The sequence below is a fragment of the Balaenoptera musculus genome, chromosome X (genome assembly GCF_009873245.2).
Source record: "Balaenoptera musculus isolate JJ_BM4_2016_0621 chromosome X, mBalMus1.pri.v3, whole genome shotgun sequence".
Lineage (NCBI taxonomy): Eukaryota > Metazoa > Chordata > Mammalia > Artiodactyla > Balaenopteridae > Balaenoptera > Balaenoptera musculus.
The window spans coordinates 104,613,563-104,638,651 of record NC_045806.1 but is presented as its reverse complement, the minus strand read 5'-3'; the positions used below and the strand labels follow the sequence as shown (position 1 = coordinate 104,638,651).

At 35.7% G+C, this 25,089-nt stretch overlaps 1 protein-coding gene across 1 annotated transcript in view; it reads left to right on the top strand.

The window, feature by feature from the left end:
* The window catches only part of TENM1 (teneurin transmembrane protein 1), a 786,103-nt gene that overhangs the window by 289,015 nt on the left and 471,999 nt on the right, over window positions 1–25,089 (top strand). The window contains exons 4-5 of the mRNA XM_036840114.1: window positions 7,920–8,180; window positions 9,807–9,863. Of these exons, the coding sequence (XP_036696009.1) occupies window positions 7,920–8,180; window positions 9,807–9,863 (318 nt within the window). The remainder of the gene's footprint in view (window positions 1–7,919; window positions 8,181–9,806; window positions 9,864–25,089) is intronic.

Below are 25,089 nucleotides of genomic sequence, written 5' to 3'. Positions count from 1 at the left end.
TTACTGAATCATCACAAAATAAATGCTTACAGATTAGGGTAGAATGTTATAGAAGTCACATTGTTTGCTTTTAAGAGTATGTGTTTGAAGCACTCTCAAGTGTTTTTAGCGGTCATCTAACTCTTTAGCTCACTGTTCTCACTTCTCTAGATGAAATTGTGCTGCAGATTAACGCAGTTTAACACGTACACATACAAATACATACATTAAACAAACAGCTTCACATACTTTGTGAACATAATGAAAATATGGAAGTATACATGGAAGACCACAGTGGTCAATAAGGATTCAGGCTCCAAAGTGATATGAACAGCCAGAAAATTGGACCAGCACAGGTAAGAAATGAGAAATTTTTAGGGCCATTGAACATCATGCATTTTCAGTGTTCAGTAGCCCTGAAAATCTCTCATTTAGGCCAGGAAGTCTCAGTCTCATTTGAAATGTTGAAATAAGTAGAACATGCACAGGTTCTCATTGATCTAAATTTCTCTTGAAGTCCAGGACCTCCCACCATCTTTTCTAGTCCTTGATTCTTTTCCCAGACTCTTGTTATGAAGGCTGTAGAGCAGGCCTCACCTTTTTTTATCGTAGTGGTAACTGCTGTCTGAGTTAGCTTCAGAGCAAATTCTCCCATCTTATGTGAGTACAGTCTAAGCTGGACCCTGCACTAAGATGAATATTAGTTCAAGGAAATAAATAGAAGTTGTTTATTCCCACATCAAATTTCCTTCCTTCTTAGATTGCTGAAGGATATTTTCATCTCTTTCTAAATAAGATTGGAGTCCCTTTTGATTTCTTCTAGGTTCCTATCTCATCTCCCTTCCTTTTGACTTTACGCTATTATTCTGTGTCCTTCTCTGGTTTGAGCCATTTTTACAGATTTGCAAATCAGTATACTTTTTTTTAACTGTTTATTTTATATTGGAGTACAGTTGATTAACAGTGTTGTGTTAGTTTCAGGTGTACAACAAAGTGATTCAGTTATACATATACATGTATCTATTCTTTTTCAAATTCTTTTCCCATTTAGATTATTACAGAATATCGAGCAGAGTTCCCTGTGCTATACAGTAGGTCCTTGTTGGTTATCCATTTTAAATGTAGCAGTGTGTACAAATCACTATACTTTTGAGAGCATCTTTTTTTTACATTAACATAGTCTTTTAACTATGTTCTGGGATGGCTCCAGTTAGCCAATATCGGTCACAAAGGATGAATGTTTATACTTTGGGCTTTTAACTCTGCCAGATTTTTTGCCTTACTTTTCACTATACAGACAGATGGGGAAATCTTGAAAATTAAATAAGGCAAAATTGGTAGGTCCTCAGTACCGAGATAATGGGTGCATTTGGAACTGTGAGGGGGGAGATTAGGCTTCAGGAAGCTTAGTTATTTAAGTCATCTGATACCCACAGGCTCCAGACTTGCATGTGGGAGCACTCCATCTCTCACTCCGGTGCCCCAGAAAAGGCTGATGAGCCCTGAGCAGAAAAACAAAGGTCAGGTCTGGGTGGTGTGCCTTTAATACTCTGTTGTCATTTGGACCTTTAAAAAGGCTCTCTGTGATACTTGCCAAAGGACATGACATGGTCCTGTTAACTCACTCTGCTCAGTGCCTAGTACAGTACTGTGCATTTGATACAGCTTTTTCACAAAGTAACAGAAGAGGAAATTAAATTGGGCTAATTTTCTAAGACTAGGAGAAATCAGAGAAGTCTATTTTGTTTTGTTTTCTTGACTTGAAATTGAGTGGGTGTTCAGCAGAGCTGTGTTTAAGTAAACTTAGATGAACGATTTGTTTGACAATTTGATATCATTTCCCCTTCAAAGCCCCCAAACTGAGAAATATAAAATGGTACCCAGTTGTGAAAATTATCTGCCTCCTGTCTAATGTTGCTCCTTCCTTCCTTCCCTCCTTCCCTCCGTTCCTTCCTTCCTTCCTTCCTTCCTTCGTATTTCTTGCTTAAGACTGTAATAACTCATTGTATTTTTCCCTAGAGCCAGTAATGAATTATTAGTGGGTCTGCAGTATTTTTAATTGTGTGAATTTTTATTCACTATGCCATAGAGTACTGTTTGTAATAGCCATGTTTATAAACTGATAATTTCATGTTTGATGAGGAACTATTTATTAAGTAGACTTTTTACATGATATATTTTATGTACTCTGTTTATTAATAATCTTGCAATTCACAATGGATACCTAGGCTGTATCAATACTTTAACATAGCAAGACTTGTAATCATGACACAAGATCTTATTTAGCTAATGTGACTGATTATCTTTCACAGTATGAATAGCACCTTGACTCATAAAACCACTAGTTTTTTTCCCATTCCAATTTGAAAATATTAACCATTCCACATTTTGCCATAACAGGCTTCAGTTATAATTACAGAAATTTATAGAGGTCAAGGGAGGTCACCTAGAGATTTGTTTCTAGTTGGACCTGAACATTTTGCAAATGAGGAAACTGAGGCTTCAAGATATTAAGTGACTTACCCAAATACTGCATGGCTAATTAATAACAGCTGTCTTTGCGTATAATCTGTAAGGCTTGTTATGAATTACAGTAATTAAAGCTAATAATTTTATCCCCTCTGCCTCTTTCTTATTTTGGAAATGGACTACACTCTTTGGAAGTTATATTCCAAATCACTCAGGTCACGGCTAAGATTTACCATGCTTTTTGGCCTCCAGTTATTTATTTGGAGTATGATGACTTAAAGCTCCGTTTTAAGAGGAAGTGTGGATGGGTAGAATTTAAAGAAAAATAAAGTCTTGAGCTCATCAGAAACTCAGAAGTTCTAGAAAAATGCTGATGTAAGTATTACTTTCAAGTTCTGAGAAATGGCTTCTCCAGGCTGAACACCTGAAGATCAATCCCTAGATTCAGAGAGAATATACAGTAGTTCATTTTATTCAGCACTTCATAGAATTTTAAAAAATTATTAAATTATTAGCATTAATAGAGGCCTAAAGTGATCCTTCGTGCCAACCCACTCAACCTAGTCACATGATTTCCAACTACAGAATGTTCCCTTAGCTGCTGAAAGCTGATCAGTGATCAGTTTCATCTTTAGTTTCTCCCCTAAAACTGGTTTTCAAAAAATGGTTTTCAATAATGTTCCTAGGAAAAACAGTGCTCCCTAGAGGATCAGTGAGAAATCATGAGTCACTTAGCCTTGATTGCCTCTTGACTTATAAATAAGCAAAACAGAATTTTGACTACCTTTTTGTTCATATTACATGCGCTTTCTTCTACTAGGAGGAAAAAAGCAGGGCCTCCTTCTGGCTCAGAGACCCTTAGCTCCACCTATGAACACTAACGGATTCTCTAGTCTCCTCACTCTCTTACTATCTGGTGGGGTACAATCCACTAAAAACACAATTATAGAGGTATAACTGAAGTACAATAAACTACACATACTCAAAGTGTACAATATGATAAACTTTGGTATGTATACACATGTGTAACTATTGCCATAGTCAAGATAGCAGATATTTAGGTCATCCCAATGGTTTCCTTGTGCCCCTTTGTTCTCCATTTCTCCCTTATTGTCTTCGCCAGATAACCATTGATCTACTTTCTGTCATTATAGGTTGGTTTGCATTTTCTAGAACTTTATTTAAATGGAAACATGCATTACATACACATTCTGTTGGTCTTTTTTCACTCACTTATTTTGAGGTCCATGCATCTTGTTATGTATCAATAGTTCATTTTTTTTGACTGAGTAGTATTCCATAGTGTGCATTTACCACAGATGATTTATCATTTCAGCTATTCATGGACACTTGGGTTGTTTCTAATTTTTAGCTGTTAATGAGTAAACCTTCTGAACAACCTTGTACAGATTTTTTGTGTACACAGAAATTTTTATTTCTCCATGATAAATGACCAGAAGTGCCTTGCTCTCCTGTTAAATTTAGCTTCACCTTTTTAGGGAACTGCCAAACTGTTTTCCAAAGTGGTTGTACCATTCTACTTTCTTACCAGCAGTGTATGTAGTTGCTTCACACTTGGTGTGATCAGAATTTTTTAGCTGTTCTGGTAGGTCTGTAGTGGTATCTCATTGTGGTTTTAGTTTGCACTTTCCTAATAACTAATGAGGTTGAGCATCTTTTCATTCATTTATTGGTCATGCCTGTATCTTTTTTTATGAAGTATCTCTTCAAATCTTTTGCCCATTTTAAAAACTGGATTTCAACTCTTTATTAATTTGCTCAGATTTTGTCTCCTACAAGGCTGCAAAATAGGTTTTCCTTACAATAAGAATTAAATACATGTTTGTAAGGCCCACATACATCATTCTCTTGGCAACATCTGTGTCTGTTTACTCCTGAAATGTAGTTTCTCATGTTTCCAGTCTATCCATTTAAATCCTAGATATTCTAAGATTGTACTTACATTTCTCTTGTGACTAGCTTTTTGGTAAGAATAGATCTATAATAAATCCATTGAACTTTATCTTCTCTAGGGAATCTGTAGTATTTTAGGTAACAAGGTTATATGTGCAAGGCTAAAAACATCCACTTATGGTGCTTTGTAAGTGCTTTATAGAAAATGCATCCTGTGGGAATTTTGAACGCCACCAAGACATTTGTGTATTTAAGGAAATAATTTACAATGGTAACATTGATTTCAAGAATGGGAAGCGAGGCTGTTCAATGAATAACACTTACTGTAAATAAGTGAAACTTTTTCTTTTCTTTCTTTCCTTATTTATTTATTAATTTCTTTCTTTATCATTAAAAAATGAACAACTGATAACTTACTTGCGTTGTTTCTTTTAAAAGTTATATATCGGCAAGGCAGTGTACTTTTATCTGACTGTATCTAAGAGAATGTGGGGTTTAGTTTTTGTATTCAAATCATAGTTCCACTAGAAATCTTATGTAATTTTTTGATCGTGTTACACCACATTTCCTTAGAAGGGAACAATTCCATGTTCAAGTTTCTTTCTGAATAGGAAACAAATCTCTTTAACAAAGAGGGATTGTGCTTACATCCATCAGTGATTATTTTTAAAAACTTCTCTGTTATCTGAAATGACAGATTAGCCATGTATTTATTTTTATTTGCTCATCCTTTTCCAATGAATGTCTTTACTATGACTCAGATGCTCATATTAAAATCTTTGGAAAGTCTCATCTCATATGCCATCGTATGAGTGAAAATAAATGCAAGTCTGTAAATTTATTTCCTAAATATTCCTAAAGTAAATTTAATTCCCTAAAGTAAATTTAATTCCTAAAGTAAATTTAATTCCTAAAGTAAATTTCCTAGTTAGTGCCCTGAATCCATGGCAAATAAATGGGGGGTGGGGCGGGGGGCGGCAGTTCACAGTAATTCAGTTCAAACACTTTCTTGCTTGTGTCTCCGAATAGAATTTGAGCTGTTGTTGAAAAATCTTTGGTAATGCCACAATAAGGTTGCTCTCTCACTTCTCCCCTTTTCCTGGCTCCCACTGATTTCAGAGAAATCTCTAGGGAAGCAGTTTTCAAAGTCCCTGCGTAGGCCTTACCTGGGAACTTGTTAGAAATGCAGATCCTCGGCCCCTACTGCAGACCAGCTGAATCAGACACTGAAACTGGGGGTGTGGGGAGGGCAGGCCCAGCAGTCTGTGTTTTGACACGCCTTCCAGGTGATTCTGAAGCATGCCAAAGTTTGGGAACCACTGGTCTAGGGGACTGAAGGAAGTTGTGAATGCAGGCCTATATAAAATTCCTTTCCTACAGCTCCAAGCTGACAGGTTCATGATGAGGTTGCTGTAGCAACAACTGCACAGTAGGATTGGAGAATGAAACTTTGTGAAATTAAGAGGCATGAATATTAACCAATCCCATATTCTCGATCACTAAGATTTATATTGGGCAAAATGGATTTTTACTTTTAGCCTTATGTCAAGAAGCAGTTTCATAAGGTTTTATGTTTGACAAGTGGAAACCATGCCATTTTTTTAAGCATCACTCCTATAGAATTTAGACAATTTTGGTAGAAAAATAGAATTACTCTTAAAGACATTCATCACAGGACTTCCCTGGTGGCACAGTGGTTAAGAATCTGCCTGCCAATGCAGGGGACACGGGTTCTATCCCTGGTTCGGGAAGATCCCACATGCCCCAGAGCAACTAAGCCTGTGCACCACAACTACTGAGCCTGCGCTCTAGAGCCCACGAGCCACAACTACTGAGCCCACGTGCCACAACTGCTGCAGCCTGCACACCTAGAGCCCGTGCTCCGCAACAAGAGAAGCCACTGCAATGAGAAGCCCATGCACCGCAACGAAGAGTAGCCCCCACTCGCCGCAACTAGAGAAAGCCCGTGCGCAGCAACGAAGACCCAACGCAGCCAAAAATAAATAAATAAGGATAAATAAATTTATTAAAAAAAAAGACATTCATCACAGAAATCATAAGCAACATCCTCAACAGTGACATATAACCCTGAAAGAATTTATAATTGACTTTTCATAATAAAATATAGTAGCTTTATTTACCTGTAATACCTGTTTCACAGAACACAGTGCTGGGTACCTAATGGCTGTTGAATAAGCATTAAGATTTGATTCGTTAAACCCTTGTTTGGCAATTGCATGTCACAAAAATTGCTATTTTAAAAAATATATTTGTATTCTGTACTCTTCTTTCTAGTATATGGTCAGTCTAAATTCTAGCACTTTCTGTATTCAAAGAATTAAATTCATTTTAGGGTTTGCATTTTATTGATATGTGCTAAGGATTAGATCCACTCAGTTAAGCTTCTTCCTGGCCAAATGACATACCCTGTCTCTGATGTCAGTCTGAGAAAATCCTATATAGTGTACAACATCCCCGGATTACCTTATCTAAGTATTACATGGACATTTCAGATGATATGTCTTGGCATGTGGTCATTTTTCATTAACTTATTAAGGTCTGTTAAAGCATCTTTTCCCCTTTTTGACACCTTGCCATAATTGAATGCAAAATTGACTGTAAGACTGAATGAATGTCTGATATTCATGCAGTAAGTTGATGGGGCTTCCTTGGTGTCTAGCAGACACCACGCACAGATGAATGTTTTAGGAAAAGGGGCTCTGTTGCTGTCTAACATTGGCTATGGACAAGTGACATCTACCCTGTGGACTTCATTTTCCTCAACTGTAAACAAAAGGGATTCATTACAGCATCTCTAAGATCTTAAACATTTTATGATTCTAAGGCTTAGGGGGAATTGGGGGGAGAATCCAAGCCTTGAAGCACTGCTGAGGTGCAATATACGATTGAAAGTTTTTTTATGTATTTCTTGAAAGAATGAATGAAACAGAATAATTAGCATAAAGTCAGCCTCATACTTCTTTGGAGACAATGGAAAATAGTGATATTAAGTACTCATAATTTTAGAGTTTAGACTAATGTGTTTTAGGAAAAATACTTTCAAAAAGTATACTTAAACTTAATGTTTCTTCCTCAGAGTTTTCACATTGAATTATTTATTCTTAACCCTAAGGTGTATTAAATACTTAGAAAAGCCAATAATTTTAATATTTTAAGCATAGGTGTGCTCTGCAGATCATATATATTCTTCCTAGAAGAGAAATATCTTTTAAAGGACAGCTCTCTACACTTTATACTCCCCTGCACTCACTTATTTCATTACATTTGTGCAACCTAAAATTATAGGTCTAAAGCTATTTTGGGCATGCTTTTTCCAGAACCTTGTAAGAATCAACAGGAGCATAATTTTAAGCTACAGAAATGCAAAATAAGCACAGAATCCTAGCTACCATAAATATAAAGGCCAGAATTCTAACTTGGCAAAAACACATAAATACTAGCAATGGAGGAGAGGGACATAAGGACAAAAAAGTAGAATTTTACCAGGTATTTCTGTATGTTTATAAACCTTTTCTCTGAACTTTGTTTCTTCTCAGAGATGGAATTTTGTGAAACTCCTCACACTCTGTGCTCTGGCTACCAGACAGACATGCACAGTGTTTCTCGGCATGGCTACCAGCTAGAGATGGGGTCCGATGTGGACACGGAGACAGAAGGTGCTGCCTCACCTGACCATGCGCTGAGAATGTGGATAAGAGGGATGAAATCAGAGCATAGTTCCTGTTTGTCCAGCCGGGCCAACTCCGCATTGTCCTTGACTGACACTGACCATGAAAGGAAGTCTGATGGAGAGAATGGTAATAGAACTATCTATATTGCTTACATAAAACCCAGAGAGGATGCAGGTTTTAGCCTTTGATTTGTTTTCCTTCCCTATGTCTGCCTACCCTTCATTTCGTCTGCAGAATGGAGATGCAGGTTAGCAGGGTCCCATGGTCAAGGCATGTACCTAAGTATCTGGCAAATAGACACATTCATTTACAATAATAGATGAAGTACTTTTTATTTCTGGTGATTCCCCCAAGGGAAATAAATCTCATAGAGTCAGCAATATTGTGCATGTCTTATTCATTACTCACCTTTTATTTTCATCTTTATTTTCCAGTGCAATACTAGTGATATTTATTTTAGAAGTACTCATGTCATGTATTTTGGCTTTGTATTAATATATGAACAATGAGACGAACAGCTGTATAGCAAGCTTATTCTGTATGTGCTCTCTATTTTGATTCAGATTAACCTGTCAAGTGTACAGACAAAGGCAAATTAACCAGATTGGACTGAAATGACTAAAAAACCACAGAAGGTGACCATCAGCCATTTGCCAGACAATACGTAGTAACAGCAGTATCATTAAATCGTAGTTATATATTATTTTCGTACAACTTTTAGAAATGGAAAAGTTTTGTCATTTTGATTTGTTGGGAAGAGGTTAATTTATTTTGTTGTCTGCTTTTCTGTCCCTACCGAAGAACAAAGTCCCTTCATAAAAGTCACATTAATGCTTATTAAACACATTAATCTAATCTCCTCCTCATTCTGTTTGTCTAAATTTCATAGGTCCCATCACCATGACCACAAAGCCTGGTCTGTTAGCAGTGGCTAATGAGTATTTTCTCAGGTGCCAGAGAGGTAGCCAACAGCCCTGTACCTGCAGCGTTTTCTATTCTATCCTCCTCTGCCTCCTTCAGCCTGTAGGAGACATTGGCCACAAGGATATAATCAGGAATGACATTTGTAATATCACCAAATATCCTATCACCAAATATCCTTGAGGGTCTTGATATTTTAGGTTTATTTTCATGTATGTATGTATGTATTGTTGACTTAGGCCAAGAGTGTAGAGGAGGTGAAGTGTGGAAGTGAGAAGGGAACATATTTGATCTATGTCATGCATATTCATGTAAGTGAAGCAGCATTAGGATGGAAGTTGGGAGACCTTGGACTAGCCCCTACAGTTTTGGGGCTTCAACTGTCAAACAGGAAAAATAACGACCAAATTTATGTGAAATGGGGTGATAGAGGATCTCCTGTATTTCAAAGACTTATTGTTCTTCCTCATCTCACTCCTGACATAAGGAAGTTATAGCCAGTTCACTGGGTTGAAACATTAAAATAAAAGAAAGGAATTTCCCCGTAGGGCTCCACCATTCTTCTACTCCTGCAAGACCCTAGGTATGGGGTTTCTTCTGGGGTGATGAAACTTCTGGAATTAGGTAGTGGTAGTAGTTGCACAACTCTGTGAAAATACTAAAAGCCACTGAATCGTACACTTTAAGAGTGTGAACATTATGGTATGTGAATCGTATTTCACTGAATTTGTTATTTAAAAAATACTACTGGATGAAGGGTAAGGATTGAAGATTGAAGAATCCCAGATGACTTAGACAAGGATTAATTAGTAAAAATGTTTGCTATTACAGGTTTTAAATTCTCTCCTGTTTGTTGCGACATGGAGGCTCAAGCTGGGTCTACTCAAGGCAAGTGTTTCCAAATATTCGACGACAAATTATTTTACCTCACCCCATCCCTGACACCCACCCTACAACATTCACCCCTGCCCGTCTGATAAACAACACACAGGCCTGGTTAATTAACCTGTCAAAGATTAGTTTATTGGTAGCTTGTTGGTTTGCTTTCCTCTGGAAGACTTCATGTGTGTGCATGTTGATAGTAATGAGGAGGTGGAGGGGGAGCTGGGGAGAAAGACGAGATTTAAGGTAGAATAGGGAAACGTTGATTTAGCATGAGGGCAGAGATTTAAATCAGGTTGGGTTGGTTTTGGCCTCATGACTTTCTGTTCTATCAATACATTATCTATGATTTTTTGCATGACTCTAGCCATTAATATAGTATAGTTCAGATACTGTCATAACTTTACACCTAGCAAATGGTCTTGGTCTTTTCCTTCCGGTGCTCTGGCTTGGCTTAAGAATCACACTATACCCATGTCATCAATTATAAATAACACCTTCAAATGAAGGAAATGTTGTTCATTCTTTTCTGTAGACCTGTTTTTATACCGTGTCATTCCTCAGTGAGGGGACATTGGTGTCCGTTTACTTTTGCCTTCATTGTGCTCATTGGGCTTTGCCCCTTTGCAGAGGGATACTGAAAGCAATATTTATTAATGATTTTAATGAAAATCAAACACTTTGTGGCAGAGGGAATCCTCACATCTGACCACAGGGCAATGACTCAAAATATGTAAGGAACTTGGGGAAATGGATCAGAGGGAAGATATATTAGAATCAGCTTCATCAAAGTGCACATTATCCTCCCCTTCTTCCACCGTGAGAACTGCTTACTGTGATGAGCCACTATACGCACTGTGTTCACGTGCCACGTCCCTTGGATGTGTTAGGAACCTTCAGGAATGTTTGGGGCTGTTCAGTTTCGTTTCGCCTTCAATCTATAATCAGCCATCTACCTTGACCATGTAACACTATTTACTGAGACAGAGTTGGAAGACTCAGGAGTAAAGGCTGTGTATCCTTTCTTTTCTTTATAGGTTTATTTTCCTTATGATTTATTTTAGGAACTGGATGCGCTACCACAAAATTGGGCAGGGCGCCGATATAAAACTATGATCCACTCTGCTAAAAACTAGTCCTTAACTGTAAGCCTCTTTTGGCCCAATGTGCACCTCCAAGGAGGATTTCAATAGAGCATAGTGATAAAAAGTTTGTATTGTGAAGCCAGGCAGCTTAGATTTAAATCCCAGCTGTGTGATCTTGAGAAAGTTGCCTAAAGTTTCTGTGCCTGAACTTCATCATTTGTAAAACAAGGAGAATATTGCTATTTACCTCTAAGATTTTGTGATGATTGAATAAATTAATGTATATAAAGGTTTAGAATAGTACTTGTAACATATAAGTACAATAAGAATGTTCACTATTCTTACTGATCAGCACTTCACAATTTCCAAACACACTTTTAATATCTTTATCTCATTTCATCCTCATGTCCCATCTGTGGAATGATTCTATTGTTATCAGCATTTTACATAGGAGGAAGAGTTAAACAGCAATTCAGAAACAAGTTAGCTAAATACAATTGATTGTTTTCCAAGTAGCCACGTTTTTCCTCCCTTGGATCGTGAATGAATATAAGATATGAACTTGAACAACCTTTCTCTACTCAGAGTTCTGTAAGTTTTACTCTGCTCCTACTAGTAATTTTCAGTAAGGAGTATACAATTTGGAATCTTACGACCTAAAGTAAGATTTCACCAATTTAGATTCCATAAATTTTCAATCAGTGATAACCAGGCCTGGCCTGCCTTCAACATTTCCATAGATTCTCACAGAGGAGGTTTGAGTTGAGAGTGTAAATGGTTTTTCTAAAAACGTGTTAATTTGAAAAAACAAGTTATTTTTAATGAATTAACATTTGTGTGCAGACGTGGCTATTTATTTCCCGTTGATCTCATACATTCATGAAAGCAGGCCTAGCAAGGAATCTATTTCAGTAATTTGAGTTTCTATATACTTGTTTGAAAGGAGTAAATAGCTTAAAATTTGGGGGATTTATATACTTCACTACCTCAGACTCCATGCCACTCCATCCCTGTGTTTCAGTTAGTGTCAATGACATTTTATTTTGTTTCCGTCTTCCTATACATTCTGATTTTTAGATTATTGATGAGGCAATGGAAACAATATCATGGATCGGTTTAGGATGATTTAAGCTTCACTCCTGTAAATTTGGGAGAGAAGTGAAGATAGGGGAAATTGTTAATTTGGGTGTGCTGTTCAGCTGAGAAAGATTCTGAGATGTGATTTCAAAGGCACTTTCAATTCTATCCATCCTAGGCTATAATGTCTTGGATTTTCTACTTATATTTCCAAAATCATGTCTATAAGGACTTATTTCTTTCATTTAATTAATCGATCAAGCCTTTGAAAATGTTTATTTTTTCTCATTTTCATAAACTCTATTTGGTTACCCTTAATTGAATTGAAGTTTCTGATATGCTTTAACCCATGAAAAATTAAAATAAATAACCTTCCATTTCAGTACCGAAACAGACTGAGAGGTCTGCAGTACAAGGAAGGGAGAGCAGCAGGTAACAGAAGAGAATGTGGATTTCTCGTCTTTCACAGGGCAATCAGAACCCTAATGCACTTTATTTCCATTCCCTCAAATTTGTCCTAAGTAAACCCTTTGTTGTCTATTGACGCTTAATCGGCTGTTAGGAAAAATGCAGATTTACTCAAGTTAGCTTCAGCCTGAGGCCCATGAGCAGGACACTTCTATATCAGTCATAATGCTTTATTCATTCTACTCCTTTTCTACTCCCATTCCACATTACTACCAACCTTACTATTCATTATAGTCTAATACTTGAGTTGTGTACTTTCTATCTTCACGATGGTTTTTAATAAGTACTAGATAGGAAGCTACTTGAAGACAAAGCCTGGTTTATTCATAGTTTTGCTTCAGTACTTAGCCACTGGATCTGGAGCCCAGTAGGCACTAAATAAATGAAAAATATGCTTTGCTCTGAGGGGAAGAATTAAAACTGAGAGCTAATATATTTTGTAGATCTTCTCTAATAGAAATGCTACAGTGGGTCAAACCTCTGGTCATCTAACACACAACTCTGCCTCTGACAGGTGATCCAGTGGGCTTTTCTTAGAAGGATTTGGCAGTCCTACTTGAGCATTAACCTCAGTGATTAGGGTGTTCCTCAATAATTACATTTGACTCTACATTAGGTTGGAGGAAAAAACTATATCAGCAGCTAAATCTGAATAATCAATTTCCAAGGATGTGTTTTTCACATGTGGCCTAAATGAAACACTTGGATTAGAAAATGTGAAAACGAAATTGCTTATCAAGAAGCTAAATAGAGGGAAATAGGTAGAGAAAAGACATTTATAACCTTTAACTAATAAAGTATAAGTTGCAAAGAAATTATTTATGGCTATGCTCTTGTTGATAATGCTATTTCTGTGTAAGCAATATTTACTGAGCACTTACTCTTTGCCAGGCTCTGTATTGGAGACTGGGGATATATAAAAGATGACCAGTACACGATCTCCACCCTCAAGGAATTTACAGTCTAGCGGGCAAGATTGATGCCCTATTAATTAGGATTGTTTATTATTATTTATTACTGTTATTGCAGGTAACAGCTTGAGCTAGCTTAAAGAGAGAAAAACAAATTCATAAAAAGGGCATGTGAATGCTTCATGGGACCAGGACAAAAGAAGGAACTAGATTAGAAGAATTGCCGGGGCTTTGCCTCTTGCTTCTGAATCCATTTCCTTCAGTCCTGTCTCTGCAGATTTACTTTCTCTAAATCTCCATCCACAAGGCAGGCATAAAACCTCATACAGTTCTCCAGTTTATATTTCTTCTGTTCAGGAAAGAAGTTGAGATTAACTGGATGTTTTTCAATGCCGTTTCTAAATTCCAATGAGACAGATTAATTTTCCCAGCTTGAGTCAGATGTCTACCACTGGTCCCATCAGCTACAACCAGGGAGTAAGGTCAGCAATACAAATGTTGCTTTCTGGGAACCCACCCACTGGATTCTTGGAGCAGTTTGCAATGCAGGCGGTCAGAGTCAAGTGGGCATGTATACCCAGCGAGGTCTACCAGAGAAGATAAAGAGCTAACTTTAATACGATTTAGTTAGTACCCTGATAAAAAAATATGTGCAGCTTGCTATGAGAACACAAGGGATGTGAAATCATTTATTAAAGTAAAAATTGTTGTATTAATGCAATCTAAATAACAGTGTTCTCCAGACGGTGAGTGATTAAGAACATGGACTGTGGTATAAGATAGACCTAGGTTTGTGCCCTGGTTCTGCCACTTTACTGTGTGTCCTTGGACAGGTAACTAAAGCTCTCCAAGCCTCAGTTTCCTTGTCTGTCAAATGGAGACATTACCTATTGTAGTTTTTGTATGTGAGGATTAAATGAGAAAATGGACATATAGCACTTTACAGTGTTTTATATTAAATTAAATGCTCAATAAATCTTAGTCGTGGTTATCTTTCACACAACAAGAATTTATTATGCATGTATTGTGAGGTAGGTGCTACAGGGTGAAGTCTCTTTTATCAAGGATTAGCCAGACATGCAGTGTGGCTTCTGAAACATCTGGTGTCCCAGGAAACTCTAGCGTAGCAGAGTTCAGCCTACCTTCTCATTTCAGACTGGGTAAAATTCCTTGCACTTGTCTTACCTTAAATAATACATCATTTTAATAGCCAACAGTCTTGTTCTGCTAAGTAGAGAAGACTATGAGAGGGAATTCAATGAAGCACTTCAGACCTGGCTGAGGGTTAACTTTGTACTATTGTATGTCCTATTGTCATTGTAGTAGCCCCTTAAGGTAGAGCTGGGATTTCAACTACTCAGAAGCCCTGTTGATTTCCATGATTGTTGGGCAGCTGAGCTCCCTATGCACTGCTCAGGAACTTTACAGGTAACGGATTATCTGGTCCAATCCCATAATAGCCAAAAAATCCTTTAGTACTACTCCCTATTGCTTCTGCACTGCATACCACAGAAACCTGGTAATATACCATGTGCTACCAACAAACACCATACCATCATAGCCATGCATTTGTCGTTCTCAGACCCTGAATTGCTTCATCGGAACAGCAGGCAGGAGTGGTGAAAAAATAGCTAGCCTAACACCTGGGTTTCTTGAATGACATGTAATAGTTATACCCAAATGAGGGGTTATGCCTTCTGATATTTGACCATGTGGGGCCATTCATGTGCATTTAATGGAAAAATTTGTTTGTTTTACACTTCTTTCTTTTGCTTTTTTTTGTTTTCCCTTGGTAGTGTAAGTTATACAGGACACTTCCATAGCCATGATAACAGTTCCTCGGGAACCATCTGAATGTCGAAGGAAGTGTGTGAAACAATGCAGTGACTTGGTAATAGCTTTGGCAGGAGCCCTGCCATATAACTGACATCCTAATGGCTCTGTTGGACCCATTAGGCATGTATAAGACAGTGCAGATGATGTTGTAATGGCTCCTTTGGAGATGTTACACGATCAGAGGAAGAGTGTAAGTCATTGGGATTACTTTATGTGTGGGTGAGACACTTCTGCGATGACCATGATACTCTTACAGTTGAAAACGATTTTGATGATATTGAAATTTCAAGCCATTATAAAGTTAGGTATAACAAGCTTATATTTTCCTTTTTAGTAGGGAATTTTAACTACTATTTTTTTTAGTATGAAAGTAATATCAGCTGATGGTTTAAAAATTAAAACAGTAAAAACATGGGTTTTTGGTTTTTTTTTAAATTAATTAATTTATTTATTTTTACTTTTGGCTGTGTTGGGTCTTCGTTTCTGTGCGAGGGCTTTCTCTAGTTGCGGCAAGTGGGGGCCACTCTTCATCGCGGTGCGCGGGCCTCTCACTATCGCGGCTTCTCTTGTTGCGGAGCACAGGCTCCAGACGCGCAGGCTCAGTGATTGTTGCTCAAGGGTGTAGTTGCTCCGCGGCATGGGGGATCCTCCCAGACCAGGGCTCGAACCCGTGTCCCCTGCATTGGCAGGCAGATTCTCAACCACTGCGCCACCAGGGAAGCCCTAAAAACATGTTTAAAGTGAAAATCCTCTCCCTCTTTACTCTTCTATATAAAGTATAAAAGTCATAGGATTACAAAGATTCCATCGTGCATATGCAAGAAAATAAAAATTATTAACCGGCATATAAATCTTTTAGGTAATTTTATAACTAGGACTTCCAATTGTATCACCAGGGCAAGAAATTATCAAGACACTATTGAGAGGTAGCCAGTGTTAACAGTGTATTATGTATCATTCCCCAAATGTTCTGTACATGTACAAATGGGATAACATAGTAAAAAGAGAACAATAGCTTTTTTCTAGTTAATATTATACCTATATAATATATAATATTAAATATACAAATATATAATATTAAATTGTATCTATATATTTATAGATATAATATATAGATATATATATTATTATAATATTATATAATATTATTATCTAGTTAATATTATATTTTCCCATGTTTGCAGTATAGATCTGCCTTATTCTTTTTTTTTTTTTTTTTTTGCCACCCTGAGTGGCTTGCGGGATCGTAGTTCCCCGACCAGGAATCGAACCCAGGCCCCGACAGTGAAAGCGCCGAGTCCTAACTGCTGGACCACCAGGGAATTCCCCTGCCTTATTCTTTTTAATAGCTGTATAGTATTCTGTTTCTGTATGTATCATTTTTTACTTAGTCCCCTGTTTATGGAAATCTAGGTTTCCAGGGCTTTGATATTAAAAACAATGCTGTACTTAACATCTTTGTACACATCTTTTTGCTTACCTGTTGGATACTTTCTTAGAAGTAGAAATGATGGGCCAAGGATATGTACATTTGACATTTTTTATAGATATTACCAAATTTCCCCTTTAAACAACCAGTTTATCTTCCTACTAATGCTATATACTATTAATGCATCTGTTTTCCTGTATCCTTTTCAACACTGGCAAGGAATGAAAAAGATTTCTAATACCCAATCTTTTTGTGCTATTATATTGCAATTTACTTATGAGTGAGCTTCGGCATCTTTTTGTATGTTAATGGACCATATACATTTCTTTTTCCTAAATTCTCTGTTGACATCGTTTACCAATTTTTTCTATTTGAATTTTCTATTTCTTTTTTAATTAATTTTTTAAGTTGAAGTATAGTTGATTTACAAAGTTGTACTAATTTCTGCTGTACAGCAAAGTGACTCAGTTATACGCATACATACATTCTTTTTTAATATTCTTTTCCATTGTGGTTTATCCCAGGATATTGAATATAGTTCTCTGTGCTATACAATAGGACCTTGTTTATCCATTCTATATGTAATACAAATTTTCATATTTCTTATTAATTTTCAAGAACATTTTATATATAAGAGGTAAAAAAAAACCTTGAACGCATTATGCATTGTTCATAGTTTGTCATTTGCCTTTTGAAATAGGTTCATATGATGCATTTGTGTTTGTAGATATAGAGCTTTATATTTTTAAGTGGTCAAATTCAACCATCTATACTTTATAGCTTATGGAAGTATATGAAGATTAGCTATAGATAGATAGATAGATAGTAGGTAAAGATACAGATATAATTGTTAGCAATATTATAATGTCCCCAATTCTAAAAGTAAACTGCTTGAAAATTTATTTTAATTTTAGGTTAGAATATAAATATCTACATACAGATCATAAATCTAAATGGATGTTATGCATGCATGTAGTATGCATCATGGTTATATTTACCTGAAAACAGACTTCAATGTGGAAGTAGTTTCAGTATAAATACAGCATAAATAATGTAATTTTCAAATTAGAATTATTTAGGTTAGTCTTCATGATTGATCTTGATATATTGTTTAATCACTTATTTATTAGTACATTAAATAGTGTACTAATGAGTAGTGTACTAAGAAGCCAAAATGAGTTAATGTGGGGAATTCCCTGGCAGTCCAGTGGTTAGGACTCAGCGCTTTCACTGCTGAGGGCCCGGTTTCAATCACTGGTCGGAGAACTAAGATCCTGCAAGCCACGAGGTGAGGCCAAAAAAAACTCAACCAACCAACCAACCGAACAAACAAACAAAACCCAAAATGAGTTAATGTGCTTACAGTACATCATGTTACTTTATAAGGATCCATGCAACTTGATACTTTAGTTGAATTAAAACATAGGCATGTTCATAGTATTTTAAAATATATTAGTTAAAATGAAAATATGTATCATAAAAATCTAGAACTAATGAATAAATCCAAGGGCCAATTCTGGGATGGGGGGGCAATAAAATAGATAAGACAATCAAGAAAATGGGGGAAGATAAGAAATAAGCATGTCAAAATAACTATAAATAAAGAGGCAACTGATTCATAAGAGACTACTTTGTGTACCTCTTTTAAGATATGCTTGAAAACATGGGTGGAATAGATGATTTTATAGAACAAATATGAATGACCAAAATGCTCTGAGAAGATAGATAAATATAAACTTTCTAATTTATATTATAGAAATAAAATTTCCAAAGAACCACCCAAACCAAAAGAAGTAGCAGATCTAGACAGTTTCATAGACAAAATCTGCCAAAACTTTAAGGAACACATACATCATTTCAATGCTACTTAAATGTTTTCAGAGCATAACAAAAGTGGAAGCTTCCAAATCTTTCTTAAATTTTTTGAAAGGAAGAAAAGCAATGAGATCTAAAGCAGAAAAAGAAATCACAAAGTAAATCTACAAACCAATTGTAGTTGTGAATACTGATGCAAAATTTTTAAGTAAAATACTGGCAAACAAGGTCCAGCAATATAGTAAAAGAATAATACACTACAACTAAGTGCAGTTCATACTAGGGAATGCAAGGATAGTTCAATATTAGGAATTCTGTTACTCTAATTTACAATATGAATAGATAAATATAGGCAAACCATATGAAAAGTTGCATAGATGACAAAAAGGCATTTCATAAAACCCAATGTTATATTAAACAAACACATAATATTTACTCTCTGCTTGATACTGTTAAGTATTTTAGATATTAATGAGTTTAATTCTCACAACCACTCTATGACTTAGGTACTAATAACATCCCCATTTACAAATGTGGAAACTGAGGCACAGTGAGGGTAAGTAAAAAGTCATTTAGCTAGTACGTGGCAAAGCCAGGATTTAAACCCAGTCCGATTCCAAACCCTTGCATTTATCCACTATACTATACTACTGCTCATTAATTTTTGATAGAGACTCTTAATTTTAAAAAATATATAATATATATAATTTCTTATGTAAAATCACAAAATCCAGTTTTACTCTAAGTGAGGAAACACTACAAAGATTTCTGTTAGAGTCAAGAACAGAACAAGGATGTCCATTTTCACCAATTACTTTAAACTTATAATGAAGGTAGCAACTGTAGCCATGAGAAGAGAGACTGAACTGAGAGAAATAAAATTAGAAACAATGAGGTCAATTATTATTTGTAAGCTATACAGTTGTATATCTAAAAAGCCTAAGAAAACTGAACAATAAATTAACACAAATGATAAAAATTCAGTAAATTAATTTGGTATAACATTAGGACACCAAGTTAATAGTTTTCATCCATACAAATCACAGCCGATTAGAAAATGTGGTTAAATAAATTATTACTTTTATAAAAGCAACAATGATAACCAAAATGCCTAGGAATAAACTAGCAAAAAGACCAAGACACACACTCATACACACATACATTTACACACACAAACACAGACACACACACAACAATGCTATTGAGGAATATAGAAGAAAACATAAATAAATGGAAAGCCTTACCCTGTTCTTGGATGATAAGTATCACTATCATAAAATTCTCCCTAAATTAATCTGTAATTCTAACATAGCTCCAATAACAATATCAATTGGTCATGTAAAAACTCTGATTTACTGGCGCTAATGTTCAAATGGGAAAAAAAAAGCCAACATGCAAGAATACCTTGAAAATATTTGGAAAAAATCATAATGTTGTGATAATAAGTTTGCCAGATGTTTAAATATATTTAAGTTCATTTTAATTAAACTAATATTCTAATACATGAATAAAGTGTTAGAATGGAAAAGGAAGCCTGTAAATGGACCCAATACAAACAGGAATATAATATATGATAATGATAGCATTTCAGATCAATAGGGAAATCATGGATTGTTTAAAAAAGGTGTTGAGACAATTGGGTAGCTGTCAAGAAAACAATAAAATTGATTCTCTACCTCACTCCCTACACCAAAATATATTCTGGTGAATCAAATTTTAAATGTGAAAATAAATAGTAGAAGGAAATATGGGAGAATTTTGTCCTAACCTTAGAGTAGGAAAGCTTTTATAGATATAGCAACAAAAAAAAAGAAAAAGAAAAAAGAAGCCATAAACAAAAATGTTGCCATGCTATCTTTATTAGCATCCAAAGACAAAGGGTTAATTTCTCTTATGTAAAAAGTACTCATAGTCAATAAGAAAAAAGTCTCAACAATAAAATGAAAAATAAAGTGACTCTAGGCCATAGAAAAGGAAATAAGAATGGTTCATGAGCATATGAAATATGTTAACCTTACTGCTAAGAGAAATGCATAATAGAACTATGTTATTTATCACTGATCACATTGGAAATAAAAAATTTGATAATATACTTTGTTGGTAAATGTGTATAAAATGTTGGTTATAGGAGTATAAATAAATACAATCTCTATGAAAGAAAATTTGGCAATATCTAGCAAAAAATATACCTCCTTTTACTTAGCAATTTCACTTCCCGGAATTTATCCTACAGCTAGTCAATGGGTATGCAGTGAAACGTGTGAGGATGTTCATAGTAGCATCTTTTGAAATATCAAAAAATCAGGGATATCAATCAAAATGTAAATCAATAGGAGGCTACTTGTATAATTTATGGTAGAGTCATGCAATGGAATACTCTGTAGCCTTACAAAGAGTGAATATACATGGTGGAAGGAGAAGTGGAATGCCTTAGCGGGAATTGCACAGGGGGATTTCAACTCTATTGACACTATATTTATTTGCATATTTATTTATAATATTTTATTTCTTAAACTAGGTGGTAGGGGTACATTAGTGGTTACATTATTGCTCTTTATACACTTTTATGGATGTCTGAAATATTTTTTCATAAATTTAACACAAACAAAATGAGACAACTATGTATCGAAGTAAAACAATCTTCAACATACATCATTAAGCAAAAACCACAGGGTTTGAATCATCGTATATAGAAATGGCCTTTTTGTCTGTGACCCAGAGTAAGAAATAAAATTTACATTGTGACCCAGTTCTCAATGAATCTATAAACAAAAATAAAAACTAGAAAAAGTTTTCATAAGACAATACCTACCCTTACTATGAACAGTGCCCTTTGACATTTTCTGTTCTGTTTTATTTCATGTCATTATAATGTTAACTGTGATCCAGTGAATTTATTTCTTAACCAACTCATAGGTCACAACCTGCAATTTAAAAACTGTGGTGTCCAGTACACTACACTTGATGTGTGATTTTTAATGGAATGACATGTATATATGCTTGTAGATGTATAGAATTTCTCTGGAAATACTCACAATAAATGGATTATTCTGATTTCATTTGTGGAAGGGAACTAGGTGACTGTGAGATAGGGTTGGAGGGAGATTTATTTTCATCTGTGCTCTTTTGTACTTTTAGAACTTTGTACCATGTGTTATTAAAATTTTTAATTTAGCACAACTAAAAAGTAAATAAAATGACAATGGTATCAAGGAGGAATGAATCCAACTCACTTGCTTTCTAGACCACTTTTTAAAAATAACCAAATGTAAACTAGATGGCTAGTGGGAAGCAGCCACGTAGCACAGGGAGATCAGCTCAGTGCTTTGTATCCACCTAGAGGGGTGGGATAAGGAGGGTGGGAGGGAGACACAAGAGGGAGGAGATATGGAGATATATGTATATGTATAGCTGATTCACTTTGTTATACAGCAGAAACTAACACACCATTGTAAAGCAGTTATACTCCAATAAAGATGTTTAAAGAAAAAAAAGAAAAATAACCAATAATTAATTGCTGCTTACAGGGTTCTTTCCAATGTTTGAAAATAAATGAAAGGAATAAAAGCTTCCCTAAAAAAAATGAGCACAAGATTATTAAATATTCCCTTTATGGCAATCTCCAGGTGTAGCTCTTGATTTATTTCTTTAACACAGCTTTTTTGGTGTGTGTTCCTTGTAAAAATAAGATGAGAAACAAATCTATTAGACCAAGGGTAATATTTTGCTCTTTACATTACTATTAAGTCACTTGCTCATTTTAATTGTCATTATGAAATTAGAGCCCCATCTATGGAAGAGCCATATTCTTCTATTTACTTGGAAAAAAGCTATGTTTGGAGATCGTTTCTGTCTTACAGAGAAAGCAAGGAAGGCATGGAAGTATTGTTATCCAGCCGACCAGCAGTTTTATGTTTAAAAGTTGTCTGCCAAAATTAGCAGTTTTAAAACAAAGACAGCTGAGAATTTCAAACTTTTCATGTAATATATACCATACTATTTTCCTTTGAAACCAAAAACATGTATTTGTCATTTAACAATTTCAGCGGTGTACACATAATTGTGTTTGCATGAACAAATGACTATTCTACTAGGCGGTTGACTTTAAATAGCATTTCTTTATTCTCCAAGGTCTATATTTTTAATTTTTTGTTTTCAGTTTTATTCTCCTATCATCTAGAAATTTGTGTTTAAATAATTTTCATTTATTTTGTTGTTTGTAAGTGCAAAACTAGTTTTTTTGAGATAACTTATCTTTTATTTTCATTGTTCCTTGGCAAGTTTATATTTGCTGAAATAATCCTGCAGCTAGAGAGATTGTGTGGCCTGTAGAAATCTTCTGTGCAAAAGTTTAATAACTTTTACTATGAGAAAATTGGCAGCCTTGTGAAATAATCCAAGAATTACCCTTCTACCACATTTTTTATAAACCTTGGGTTACCTCTGCTAAAGAAGGGCCAAGACAAGAGAAGGTTAAAACTAAGGGAGTGTCTCATTTCCTGATGAATTCGTGAGTTCACGAATTCACCTGGCTTCCGGATTACCATGCTCCTAGTTTTCCTCTTATCTCAGTAGTCACTTCTCTGTCTTATTCGCTGATTCTTCCTCTTCTCTCTGACCTTTTAATATTGTAATGTCCCAGTGATGTCTTTGTCCTAGAGTCTTCTCCATTTACACTCACTCACTCACTGAATGATCTCATTTGGTCTTGATGCTTAAAACACCGTCTAATACACAAATGAGTCCCAAATTCATATCTCAGCCAAGACCTCTCTTCCAACATCCATTTTCAACTTACTTGATGATTGCACCTGGATGGCTAATGGGTATCTTAAATTTCACTTGTCCAAAACTGAGCTCCTAATCCTCCCTCTACTTCAAACTTGCTCCACTTGCAGATTCGCCCATTTCAGTTGATGGAAATGCCAGCCTACCACTTGCTCAGGCCAAAAACCTTGGCATCGTCCTGAAAGCTCTCTCACTCTCACACCTTACATCCACTCTATCAGCAAACACTGTTCCTTTACTACCAACCCTACTGCTATCACCCTTGTCCAAACCACCGTCATCTCTCGCCTGGTTAATACCCCCTAATAGGTCTCCCTCCTTCCTAGGATGATCCTTTTAAAATGTCAGTCTACTCTGCTTAGACATATTGCAGTGGCTTCTCATTTCACTCAGAGTAAAATATTTACAGTGGTCTAAAATTCCCTTCCTGATATCTCTCTGACCTCACTTCCTTCTACACTTCCCCTTATTATTTCTGCTCCCACTTCAATGGCATCTTTGTCCCTCTCCAGAAAAACTGGAGCACACTTCTGTCTTAGGGACTTTGCCTTAGCTAAGTCCTCTGCTTGGAACTCTCTTCCTCCAGATCTTGCATCTTTAACTCTCACACATCCTCAAGTCTTTGTTCAGATGTCTCCTTCTCAGTGAGGCCGACTCTGACCCATACTATATAATACTGCAACTTTCACCCAACCCCAAATGCCCAATACCCTTTACCCTGCCCTTTTTTTCCCCATAGCATGTATCATCTTCTATATAATTTACTTATGTACTGTGATGATTGTTTATTGTCTGTTCCCCCCATCAGAATTATAAGTTCCACAAGGGCTGGGATCCTTGTCTGTTTTGTTCACTGAAGTATTTAAAGCTTCTATCAGTAGAATAGTTTTGGACACTTAGTAAGTATTCAACAAATATTTTGAACAAATAAATAAATATAGAGATGTAATTCTTGCTATATATGTTTTGACTGTGTCTTTGCACAGAACTGAATAACTGTTTTTGATTGATTTGAACTGTTATTTCTTGCACAATTGATTTTTTTAGCGCCTTGTCTATATGCGTAAACCAATTTGGTTTCTGAATGATTTGATCAGTCAGCTCAATAAACTCAGTAGTTTTTAAACCCCTTTGTTAATAGTTGAATCAGTCAGACCTGTTTACTTGTTTCCTGGATTTGTTTAGTTTCAGTTTGTGATGACTGTACTGGCTTTTATAGGTAAAATATTCAAGCTAATTTATGCATGGAAAAACCACTGCAATTGATATGCCAAATCAATGCATGTAGACATAACCATATTCAATCACAATTAGACTACAAGTCAAATGAGTATTGTAGGAGAACTTTATAGTCAGCATAGTTCGTTTTAAGACTAAGAAATAGCAAATAGCAATCGGTTGTGTATCCATAAATAAATAAATAAATAAGCGCATACATATATCTTTTTGAGTGATTTATGAAAATAAGCAAGTCAATCAAAATTGTCAAACAGTTTGATTCATTTAAGACATTGCCTAAATTGATATGTTGTCTGACTGAATTGCCTGGTCATTCCGGTGGAAGTTATTGAACCTTTTGTTTATGAAGACACAACCGTATTTTGTCAAATGACGCATCAATTGATTTTTTAAAAAACCATTCCAATTAGAATTGATCAATCAATTCAGTCAAAATTGAAATGTGAGTCTATAGGACAGTCAAGTCTAAATTAAAACTAGGATAAGAAATTATATGAAGATGTTAAAGTGAGATTTTACTAATAATCCTGAGTCATGTCAGAGTTTGAGGAAGTGTCTGTACAAGTTGAAAAAACAGTGGGAAA